The following is a 12,489-nucleotide window of genomic DNA, read 5'->3' as shown; positions in this document are numbered from 1 at the left end:
CCACTCGTATTACTTCCACTGTGAGTAATCTGACGTGTGTTTTCCTGTGTGGTGGAGTACACCAGTCAATTAAAATTGCTAAACGTACGTACAAAAGGAAAAAGGAATTAAATTAAGGCTAGCCGTTAGATTGATTTAATGGGTCTAATCATGCGGTTATAATTGATCCGTGTACATTTTATGGGTGTGTTTAGAGAAGCTTTTGTTTGCTTTTCTATAATAAGTACTCCCTCCGTCTGAAAATACTTGTCATCAAAATGGATTAAAAGGAATGTATCTAGAACTAATATACATCTAGATACATCATTTTTTATTCATTTTGATGACAAGTATTTCCGGACAGAGGGAGTAGTGTATATGTGGATAATTATTTTCAGATTTTTCGGTAAAGCACTCTTCTGTCCGTGAGTTCGACCGTTTCTCGTCTACTAGACCACCGGTAACTGTTGTATGGAAAGCACATGACGAGACGACACCACACGTCGGGGCCGGAAGGGAGGGAAGGTCCTCCGTCCACTCCACTTCCCTATCCGCCGCCCCCGCCCCGCGCATGCGACACCACGTGTCCACCACCCATCTCCGTCGCCCCCGCGCCCCCATTCCTCCGCGCGCCCTCCCCGAGGTGAGATCACCGCATCCTTCTCCTCCTGCTCCGACTTGCGCTCCCCATCGCCGCTCCACTCCCTCGACCTCGAGAGCCGCGAGCCGCGAGCTGCCCCATGACCGTGTCCACGAGCCCCTATAACTAAGCCCCGGCCCCGAGCCAAATCCCTCCCGCTACCCGGCCCACCACCCCCGCATTTGGATGGATTCGGCGGCCTCTACAAATTGCTCCCCGCTGCGCCCCGCCGCCGCCGCCACCGCGCGCCGAAGCAGCAGCTCCGTCCCCCCCGCGCTTCCGAACCGGTGGGTTTTTTCCCTCTCTCTTCGCGAGACCTCGTTTCGCCGCGCTGCATTTTGTTGCTTTCCTGCCGTGCGGCCGCGCTGAACGATGCATGTGTTTGGTCGTGGTTCCCGTGCAGTGTGGCAGCGAGCAGGCTTGGGGTCGCGCCCGGGTGCGGAGGAGGGCAATTCGGAAAGGCAGGTGTCTCGATTTCGTACTTTTGTTTTTCGCGGCGTGCATCCATTCCTCTGCTCTAATTGGTGGATTGATCAGAGCGGATTTTGTCGTGGTGCAGGCACAGCGATTTAGGTCCGTGCGGAGTACCTCGGTGGGAGCTCAGACTGGTAATGCTGGGAGAATTGTGACCGAGGTATCGCCCCACACTCAAGTGTTCATGCCCCGTATGGTTGTATAGTACACTGTATTTGTTCGTCGATCCATTTAGCTACCAGTGTACTGAACTGTTTGTTTGATATACATTCATGGTCATTTGGCATGTCGTGAGCTATCATCCTGGTAAAACTTCACGCTAAACGAATATGTTTGTATTCATTAACTGTATGATGCTGCGTATTCTTATTCCTCATTCTGTACCATGTTATTTTTGCTAAAGTGTATGTTCATTCTGCAACACCGCCAGGAAAGGGAAAGCGCAATGGCGGGTACCGAAGTGCCCTTGAAATATTCTTCCGGCAAAGCATCCCCTCTAGGAGTGTCGCAGGTTGAAAGTGGTCTCAACTTCGCGATTTTCTCTCAAAATGCTTCTTCTGTCACCCTATGCATCAAGCTTCCTGAGAGGTACAGACAACCTTTCCTAAATTGTGTGGTTTTGTTGCTTTCAGTGTCACTTAAGTTAAACTGTTTTTGCCTTTTAGGCCAGGACTCGTGAATCCTGGTTTTCCGCAAAACAAGTTGTTCATAAAGCCAAAACACATCCTTACGTTGCACTTTGATCAACTGTTTGTGTATGTTGCAGATCGTGCACAAAACGATGTTTATTTGTTTCCCAGGTTGCCATTTTGCATTTTGTTAGTTGATCTGGGGTGTTGGCCTGGTTGAAATAACCTTTTGCTGATCAGCATTGTGCTTTAGCTTGTTCATCTCGCATTCTCTTTCCAATGAAATATGATTCGTCTCATCGTCTCATCGTCTGACATACTGGATTGCCCTGCAGAGGAACCAAGGATGAAGAAAGTGAAAAAGTTGTGGAGTTTGCTTTAGATTGCCAGAAGAACAAAACTGGAGATATATGGCATGTGTCGGTGGAGGTATTGTTATGAAGCTTTGATGTTATCTGTACCTTCGAAGATAAGGCATTATTCTTTTCAGTATTGACAACTTGGTGTGGCTGACATTTATGGAACAAGAATCCCATCATTCGTCTCATGTGTATCTGTATTGCATATTCTTCAAAACAAGATTTAATTTTATGAGAATCATATATTTTGAAAGCACTGGTCTTATCACGTAACTCATTCATAAAGGGAAACAAAATGCACTACTGAGTAGTGTAGCCTCATAACTTTGGCTATCTCACTGTGTCACTTCTAGCATGACTGCAAGGATTTTTGTGGTTTCTGGATGAAATCGGGGAGAAAAACCCTTCAATAAAAAATCTTCAATTCCAACACCGGGACACCATGAGCTAGCAAGATAGCGCCTTCAAGAAGGGGAATGATGTCGTGACGTCGTCGCCATCTGATCCGGAGAACCGGACCTAGGGTTTCCCCTCATACTCGAAGGGGTGCACGGACAAAGGCCATGGCAGCGCCTCCAAGAAGGGAAACGACCTGCATCGGCAAACCGAGCATGGATTTCGCCTGGCCTAGTCCAAGCAATCTCAAAGCCGCCAAATCAGGATCCAAAGATGTCGGAGACAACCTGCATGTCGACCACTACCTCTGATGGGGGTGGGGCTGCACATGTTGCCGACGAAAAACGCGAGCTTTGGAACCGACATGGCGTGTAGGCGGACGGGGTCGGAGAGGCAGCGGGGTAGAGAGCCTATGCAGATGGAAGGATGGCCGCCGGCGCCGCCGGCAATCCGGAGCCGGAAGGGAACGCAGATTCGTACCGCCGGAGGCGGAGCCACCAGAACGCCGGCGAACATCTATATTTTTTGGTCTTGGCTGAAAAACATATCCTTATGTTCTTTACAATATTTATTGTTGGGAGGAGAAATCCTTATGTTCTCTTTTGGTCTTGGCTGAAAACACATCCTTATGTTCTTTACAATATTTATTGTTAGGAGGAGAAATCTGTGCCTATTTTGCTCCTATGTATTTTCCCATGCATATATGCTGAATGAAGCCTTCTATAACTGTACTTTCAGGGGTTGCCCACTTCTGGAGTTCTTTACGGATATCGTGTTAATGGTCCTCAAGGATGGGAACAAGGCCATAGGTTTGATAGCAACATTATTCTTCTTGACCCTTACGCGAAACTAGTTTCTGGTCGAAATTACTTTGGGGTTGATAACGGGAAGCCCAGCCAGCCTTTTGGAACATATGATTTTGATAGCTCTCCTTTTGACTGGGGTGCTGATTACCAGCTTCCAAATTTGCCTGAGGTACTAGAATCATTTCATAGAATAAATGCAGAAAGCATCCCAAACATGAAGTTCACTGCTTTTCTTATGTTCTTTAATCTAGACAGATCTAGTTATATATGAAATGAACGTTCGCGCTTTCACTGCGGATGAGTCAAGTGGGCTTGATGCAGCTGTTCGCGGAAGCTACCTAGGATTCATCGACAAAGTAAGTTTTAATTTCTTCTTATTGTGTGGCTTGTGACAACAATTATTTGTTTGGTCCTTACTGGAAGTTATTAGCGAAATAAATATATTCCGACTATTATTTTAGTGATCTAGTTTTGGGAACCTGATATGCATATTAGCTTTCAGTGTTCAAGGCTTCAAGCCTATTGTTTAATGACTTATGCATGCAATAGTTGCGGTTTTGTAGATCCCGCATTTGCTTGAACTCGGAGTTAATGCAGTGGAGTTGCTACCTGTTTTTGAGTTTGATGAGCTGGAGTTGAAGAGGTACCCTAACCCAAGGGACCACATGGTAAAAATTCCGATATGCCACTTTGTGCATGATGTCATCATTATGGTTCATCAGTGGAATCAATTGTGGAATGACTTTTCATCTTCTCAATTGGAAGGTCAATACATGGGGTTATTCTACAATCAATTTTTTTGCTCCCATGACCCGCTATGCAAGTGCTGGTGGTGGACCATTGGCTGCTTCCAGAGAGCTCAAGCAGATGGTCAAGGCATTGCATAAAGCTGGTATAGAGGTATTGACATCCAGTAGATATGGCAACCTATTGTAGCATTCTTATTCATCCCACATGATAACATGTGTTTAGTGGTATCATCATTTTGTGTAGGTTATTCTGGATGTCGTTTACAACCATACAAATGAAGCAGATGACGCTAATCCTTATGTTACTTCTTTTCGTGGCATCGACAACAAGGTGATTTATCTATTTGAGTTATAGCCGACGAAGGCACCTATCTGCTTGTCACTCTATCTTTTCTTAGTTCTAATGTGTAGGTTGTGTTTTGTTCCGGGTTGAAGAGGACTAGGTTAGAATCGGAATAGGGCTGCTTAACTCAGAATTTGTGTATGGGTTTGCTCACTCCACCCTTTTGACCTGTTATTTTATAATGGGTCAGACAGTCACTGGTCTTAGAAGGCTAAGTAAAATTTGTGACCAGGTTAAGTTAATCTGTTCTAAATCCCAATGTGTTTAGAAGTGTACACCTGCTTCAGGTTTTACATGGATTTATACCAAAAACACTACTTTCATTCATGCAGGTTTATTACATGTTAGATCCGAAGAACAACTCTCAACTGCTGAACTTCTCGGGATGCGGTAAAACCATGATTCCTGAACTTCTGTTACTTGATTGTTTGTGACGTGCTTGTGATAGGTGAGCATGTTCTAGGGTGCTACCTGATGCTTTGTATGTTCTTTGTTGCTCCGGCTTTTAAGGATGTTAATGTATCTTGTTTTGCTGATCCGCTTACTAACCATGTACCTTGCTAATTTATCTTGCGATTGTGTGCTTCTAGGCAAATAAACTGCATATCTGGCCGCTACTTTGTTGTGATGTATTTCAAATGATAAACGTTGATTCAATCTATTTTTATTATCTTCGTCATGCCATCAGACTGAACCTTGCAGGCACGTTAGGTGCTATATTGACTGGTAGAAGGGTTAAGAGTGCTCACTTGGTCATTATTTGGCTGCAGCCACTATATTTCTCAACCCATGCATTGATGTGAGACTGCCACATTGCTACCTATAAGGAAACCTTGTTAAAAAAATATTGAAAGCCTGCTTAATTATCTGGTTGATATAACATTTAGATGGCTAGGTACTTAATGTTCTGGTACGTTTAAAATTTCAAGTAAGTGGAACTTGTGTCTACTCCTAAGTGTTAACAGTATACTTGGTTTAATCCAGGGAATACACTAAACTGCAACCATCCTGTGGTCATGGAACTCGTACTCGACAGCTTGAGACATTGGTATGCACGACTTGCATGTTGTTCTATACGTCAAGCAACTGCATTTTAGTTTATGCATATTTCTTTCTTCATGTTGATCCTCTCTTTAGTCTTCATTAATCAGTATAGTCAATGCTTCGATAGCACCTGTTTATACATGTGTTCCACTCTCACAATCAAGTGCTAACAAGTAAATACTCCCTCTGTCCCAAAATTCTTGTCTTAGATTTGTCTAGATACGGATATATCTAATACTAAAACTTGACTTGATACATCCGTATTTAGACAACTCTAAGACAAGAATTTTGGGACGGAGGGAGTAAATATGCATGTGGAATTGAACTGTCGGATCTATATGATCAAATCAAGATGATACTTATAGACTGAAATTACTGAAAACTACCTCTATGTTGCAGTACACACTGCACACATTAATTCATAGCCATCAAATCATCTGGGTTGTGACACGTTATAGTTGATGAGGTCACTTGACTTCTTCAGTTAATATACGGGGAGGCCTGGCCTTCAGGCAATGGGAATGGATGACTCGAGTTGCTTGAGCAATTGATGCCAGCAACAAGTGCCAATGTCATAGCCTTTGAGCAAGAACTCACCCAACAAACGGTTCTTGCACACGAAACAAAAACATTGGCGGGGAAACTCCGGAACTCCCAATCCTAGGGTGACATGGAAGCTGTAACCATAGGAGGGGAGCGAAGCTCATGACTTCCATTTGTTCTTAAAAGAGGTGGGTTTCTGCTTCTATACCCACTCACACCAGCGAAGTGAATAGGAGCCAGTTCGATCGGAACAGGCTAGACCAAAAAAATGTGTGACCTGTCTAACCCACACTGAGTTTCTGGTTGGACCGGTTGCTTGCTGTGCCTCCAGACTGAGCCTTGCTTGCCAATCATTCTTGTTCCCTCACTCCTTAGTACACATGGTGTAGAAGCATCAGGTAGCAACCAATTCTCATGGGAGTCTAGGTGGGTGACTCTTGTGCTTTGTGAGTGGACCGACTAAGTATTTTCAACCTTGAACGAGTGATGTCGCTAGGGATCTCCTTATCAAAGTATTGTATGCACTGACAAATCCTATATTAAATGTATTAGTGCAAGGCAGCCAAAGGATCAAGAAAAATGCACTGTTGTAGTTCATTCATATCTTGATACAAAATTCAGACCAAGTATTTTCTTATGATCTCTTTTTTCAAAGAATTCATCATATTTTAAGTATGTTTTCTTATTTGCATGGCTATTTGATGCTTCAAGGGTTACGGAGTATCACATAGATGGGTTTCGGTTTGACCTTGCAAGTGTCCTTTGCCGTGGACCAGATGGCAGTCCTCTTGATGCTCCTCCACTCATCAGGGTAATTTTATAGTTGCAGAACTGTAGTGTTTAACTTCAAATCAGAGATACAATTTTCCTCTTTTTAGTCAAATGAAGTTCATTGATATCATAAAAACACAAGACATAAGTTCTTAGATTAACTATTGTCCATATCTTACTATGGTTGATCAGATACAAATTGTGACCTAATGAATTCACATGAACCAATGTCACCTTGAAATTTATGGACTTCACAACATTGTATGCTGTATTTGCTTTGTCTTTCTCAGTTGTTGAACTATTTGTCGGGCAGATATTTAGTTCAATCATGCAAAATTTCATCGTCAGATATTCAGCTCTTCATTAATGAAGTAGATTTAGAGGAACCTGAGGGTCCTATGAATGTGTGACCTTTTGAATGTCCCCTTACATTTATGAAATTGCAAATGATATATCACACCTTCTCAAGACTGCAATGTTCATCTGATAGCCTGCATTAGTGTTTTTGTAGAATTATCAGCCTATGATGTTTGTTGTTATTTTGTTTCATTGTTTATTTTTCTGGTCACAGGAAATTGCCAAAGATTCTGTGTTATCTCGATGCAAGATAATTGCTGAACCTTGGGATTGTGGAGGTCTTTATCTAGTAGGGCGTTTCCCTAATTGGGACAGGTAATTTTGCACTATGTGTATTGAAATTACTGGATATGTATATTTTTCTTACTTCTGTTTCCTCTTTAGCACTAAACTATTTTCACACTGCGATGATAGTGTAGCACAAAGAGTTGTTGTTTTTCTAACATAGCTGATGTAATGCTCTGATGATCATTTATAAATTACCCCCTCCGTCCCATAATATAAGAGCATTTTTAACATTAGTGCAGTGTCAAAAAAGCTCTTATATTATGGGACGGAGGGAGTACTTAACAACTGTACTCCTTTTCATATGGTGGTCCCTTTTGTTGCCTAAAGTTGTTGCCGGTAATTTCAAATATATGAAGACCTGAATATGTTTCAATGTTGTTGGTGAATATTGCCAATATTTCTAAGATATAATCAAATGCTCTTGTAGGTGGGCTGAATGGAATGGAAAGTACAGAGACGATCTTCGAAGGTTCATCAAGGTACTGTTTGCTAAATCCCGATCCTGATCTTTACCATTCTCCAAAATCCCGATTGTTTCCGTATATTCTTAAGACAGATCATTAGATGGCTTTGTTCATGACCTTTTTGTCGTGGCGAAAATAAGTATCCTCTTACATTTATATTGACAAAAACCAAGTTATAGATATAAAACTCAGAAAGATAAAAAAAGGCCAGAAGCCCAGAACAGAGAGAAAGATTACCACAGAAGAATATAGAATTTTCAAGAATGTATGAGGCTCCTTGGCCTGTTCAAATTTACTGACCCAATTTTCCATGGACTGCTGTTGCTTCCACTCGCTCATGCTTTCCATAGCATAATGTCTTTGAATCAATCATAACTAAATCATCAAAGACCTACAAAACCAAGATATTTCCTTTTTAGCATCAGTGGATTTTGATAACGTTTGATCTGAATTTAGAGTGCACTTCTGCAAAAGAGTTTGTCCTGATTAATTTCTTTGTTATATTTCCAATTTTATTTCTGCAAGCACTCATGAATGATTGAATGCCGCTAATCATTTCGAGGGTTTTTGCAGGGTGACCCTGGTATGAAGGGGGTGTTGGCAACTCGTGTGTCTGGATCTGCTGATCTCTACCAGGTATTTTGTTCAGATGCGCTCTTTCCCTGCCTGCCTTTTTATCCATCAGTTGAAGATTTTCCTTGCTTGGTTATATCATCACTATACATAATTTCTTTTGGAGCCCTGTTTCTTGATGTTTTGTAGTAATTTTTAAAGTATTTGTAAATCCCTAAGCTAAATACAGGAAACACACATTTATGTGTGTGTTTGCGAAAAAGAAATTCCTGAGCTTAAGCCTTCATTGTTGTTGAAAGTTGAAACTATACACTTGCTATTTCCATAGTGTCATCAGGGTGCAGCTTATGCTATTAACATATGCAACCTCCAAATTTATTTTGTATGCAATTCTAATTGCACTGTTTTCAATGCTCATTCTGATTAATTCCTCCAAGTTCCACTCAAATGCTAAACGGTATTGCCTGTACTCTGAATATTGTTGGAGATGTCATTTCGAAATTTAAACCAGTTCTCTATGTATGGAGGTGCTAGGAGCCTCTTGTGAATAAGCTTTGAGACTTCTTTTTATGTGGAAGATTTAGGATTACATAGTTCAAAACAGGATGACGTGTAAAATCAAGTTTTGATGTGATATTGATTGGCAGGTGAACCAGCGGAAGCCTCATCATGGTGTGAACTTTATAATAGCACATGATGGGTTCACCTTATGTGACCTTGTTTCATACAACTTAAAGGTAACTTGAGTATACCAAAACACTATAAAGTTAAGGTCCTTCTATACAAGTACTGGTATCTATGTTAATATGGTTTCTGTTCGACCAAAATTATATAGCACAACGACGCTAATGGAGAAGGTGGACGTGATGGATGCAATGATAATTTTAGCTGGAACTGTGGTGTTGAAGGTACCATCATTACTCATTATCATGCGTTGCTCTTCACATTGAAATTAGCAGCTGAAAAGAGAGTTTTTTTCTTTTCTTCGAGCAAGCAAGGAGCTCTGCCTTTTCATATATAAGAAGAGAATTGGCTAGTTAGGAAGGAAAAGTGGCTGAAAACCGATACAACGAGCCATACAAACACACCGGCCCTGAGGCTGCGCCCCCAACTGGCCGACTACTCTGCCACCCAAGTGACCCTAGTCGACACCCTACCACACGACCCGGAGTCGCCCTCTCCGGCTTACAAACATCAGCACCACAGCACACGGGCCCCGAGGCCGCGCACCCAATGGGTCGACGACTCAACCACCCAAGCAGCTAGAGGAGACACCCAACCACACAGAGGCGATCTCCAGAGCCGCCGTTCTTAAGATATTTGACTGAAGTATAGTATTGCACAACAAGGAGAACACAAAATGCTCTTTTAGTTTAAAATTAATTTTGTAGTATGCTTGACACTTGACAGAACTCATGCATAGTCTTAGTACTGGAGCTTTTGTATCACGATTAGACCAAATACAACTATGTCGCCTCCAAAGCGGAGTAGCCCAATTCTGCCCTTCTTTGCGGAGTTGGATTCTCTCTTCTTGTGATGGGCATCGTGTTCTGTCCGTTTGTGTGGATGGCATCTAGGCCAGGGTTGGTTTGGTGATGTTTGTTGTAATGCCTGTCTTGCGACCGTTGGTTGTGGTCTTGTCTTGAGTGGTAGGTTGCTTCAGCGTAGTCTTAGGCTTCTACGGTTACTACTCTTTTTATATCAATGCATCGAAATGCAAGCTTTCTGTTTTCTCGGAAAAAATACAACCATGGATGGTTATCATATTTTGGAGGGAACATTAGTTGAGTTTGTTTCACTTAACGCCATCATGTTATGTAAATATTGATATATTCGATGCTTGTTTTTGAAAGATTTGACATATTAACTGTTGGTAACAACCTATTTTGGTCTTGTTGCCAAACAGGAGAAACAAATGATTCAAATGTATTAGCTCTGCGTTCGAGACAAATGAAGAACTTCCATGTGGCATTAATGATTTCTCAAGTAATTATTGTTGATCACTCCACAGTTGGTCTTTTACGTGGTATTGCATAATGTAAAAATTGCTAATTGTGTACATTTTTTTGTAACAGGGCACCCCGATGATGTTGATGGGAGATGAATATGGTCATACACGTTATGGAAACAATAATAGCTATGGACATGATACCTGCATAAATAATTTCCAGTGGGGACAGGTTACATATTATTTTGGTTTTCCATTCAAAATGTGTTATGGATGTGCCACATCTATATGCTAACTTGTTTCCCCCCGTGTCCGTGTGATACAGTTGGCGGAAAGAAGATATGGCCATTTCAGGTTTTTCTCAGAGATGATTAAGTTTCGTCAGAACCACCCAATACTGAAACGGGACAGGTTTCTCAGTAAAGTATGTTCAAATTCTTAGTGTTCTTCTTGCAGTTGACTGGCGTATTGAAAATAAACATTTCTTCCTTTACTGAAATATGGTTATTAGTTTCTGTCGAGTATTTGCTAAGTATGTGATCTCCCTGGTCTCTTATTGTGCATTGCATGTTAGAAACGACAATTCCTAGCTTTTGTAGGATGCAAGTATGCAACTCTTGGTTTGATTTTTCTTCCAAAGATTTTCATTGCATCCTGATCTTTCTTGATTGTAGAATGATGTCACTTGGCACGAGGATTGTTGGGATAACCTGGAAAGCAAATTCTTGGCATTCACGTAAGGAAGTTTGGCTTTCAGTTTTGATCGTGTAATTCATTCTGACCATATGATAGTATTGTTGTAATTTGGTTGCAATGGCCAATGGGTTCTTGTCTTCTCAACTGTTTTGTTTGGCAATTAATGTAGGATACACGACCATAATTCTGGTGGAGATATCTATTTGGCATTCAATGCCCATGACTATTCTGTGGATGCTGTGATTCCCCCAGCCCCTCAACATAAACACTGGAACCGTGTGGTATGCATACTTTCTGGTCTTGCTAACTTTTGTAACTCGGTGGTCTTACTGTCTAGTTCCTCCCGTGCTACTACATCTATTGCCTGGATAAATCTACTGATTTTTTCCACAATGTTTTCCGAGAAAGATGCAATTTTCTGGAAGCAAGTGGCTTAGTTCTGAACTTGCTACTCCCTTCGATCCATATTAATTGACGCTGCTATAGTATAATGTTGTACTAACTTTGTACTAGAGCAGCGTCAATTAATATGGATCGGAGGGAGTACAAGTTTAATGGATAATTAGCCTGAAACTGCTATTGTGTCCTTATTGCAGGTGGATACCAACCTGGAATCACCAAACGATATTGCACCGGAAGGGGTGCCACTTACTGGATCAGGGTATAGAATTGCTCCATTCTCTTCCATCTTGCTCAAGGCAAGCCCATAGATTGGAGTAGACAAGCCAGAGTCTGAAGGAAGCATGAGAATAATGTCAGTTTCGACTCATTTTGGTGACTTGTCGGTTGGTTAAAACAGTATGCTGATCTTACTCTCCGAGCCCTAGACAACGCCTGCTGCAAAGCGTGACAAACTCTTGAGCTGGGAGTCGGGCGCATCTCTGTGAAATCGATCGACGGAAGCTACAGTTGCAACTGGTATATAGAACTTTGTCTAATAATGGCACACTTTGTTTCCACTGTTCCACATGTAAGTAGACTGAAGTTGCTAGTCATTTAGCTGAGGATAAGAAGTCTCGAGGGAATCTAGTCCATAGCTATTGTTCTTTCATTCTTCAAATGCCCAGCGAATGGCTACCAAGCTCTTTGTTCCTATAATAATGTGGCACGGAATGCCCTCGTTTGCAACTTAATTTGTGCCTTTGTGACAATATAACATTCTAGAATAAAGATACGAGGGGTGCATTTGCCTTGAAAGGCCCCATTGCAATATCTTGAGCATGGAGCCATGAGGCATGATGCTAGAAGTTGATGGTAAGTTCTGGTATTTTCATTTCATCAATTCTCTGAACTAACATACTGCCCCAAGTTCTTGCCTGTAGCCGCCTGTAGCGATTGCGACCACGCCGTGCTGGTGCCATGCTCATCGCGCACTGGACCGACGGCGATGGCGGTTGGCATGCAGGAGATTTCTACATGTGCGGCATGAG

The 12,489-nt window shown here is 42.0% G+C and overlaps 1 protein-coding gene across 1 annotated transcript; it reads left to right on the top strand.

Annotated features, from left to right (window-relative positions):
- Positions 1–466: 466 nt before the first annotated feature.
- ISA3 (isoamylase 3) lies at positions 467–12,256 on the top strand. Its single transcript, XM_048674610.2, has 24 exons — positions 467–906; positions 1,023–1,080; positions 1,179–1,253; positions 1,524–1,681; positions 2,058–2,151; positions 3,216–3,452; positions 3,535–3,639; positions 3,847–3,951; positions 4,049–4,183; positions 4,277–4,363; positions 4,708–4,765; positions 5,360–5,423; positions 6,674–6,773; positions 7,305–7,405; positions 7,806–7,857; positions 8,416–8,478; positions 9,063–9,152; positions 9,251–9,323; positions 10,322–10,401; positions 10,491–10,595; positions 10,689–10,787; positions 11,038–11,099; positions 11,229–11,340; positions 11,656–12,256. Exons 1-24 carry the CDS (start codon positions 806–808, stop codon positions 11,767–11,769), a joined length of 2,328 nt encoding a protein of 775 aa, XP_048530567.2. The 5' UTR covers positions 467–805; the 3' UTR covers positions 11,770–12,256.
- Positions 12,257–12,489: the final 233 nt, after the last annotated feature.

Source organism: Triticum urartu, chromosome 5A (genome assembly GCF_056163025.1).
Source record: "Triticum urartu cultivar PI428250 chromosome 5A, HENAU_Tu73, whole genome shotgun sequence".
NCBI classification, from domain to species: Eukaryota; Viridiplantae; Streptophyta; class Magnoliopsida; order Poales; family Poaceae; genus Triticum; species Triticum urartu.
This window is presented reverse-complemented; position numbering and strand designations above follow the sequence as displayed.

Coding starts and splice junctions, on each gene's coding strand:
- ISA3 (XM_048674610.2), top strand. CDS start 806: ATGGATTCGGCGGCCTCTACAAATTGCTCCCCGCTGCGCCCCGCCGCC. Junction 3,453..3,534: donor AGCTTCCAAATTTGCCTGAG/GTACTAGAATCA, acceptor TCTTTAATCTAG/ACAGATCTAGTTATATATGA. Junction 8,479..9,062: donor GATCTGCTGATCTCTACCAG/GTATTTTGTTCA, acceptor ATTGATTGGCAG/GTGAACCAGCGGAAGCCTCA.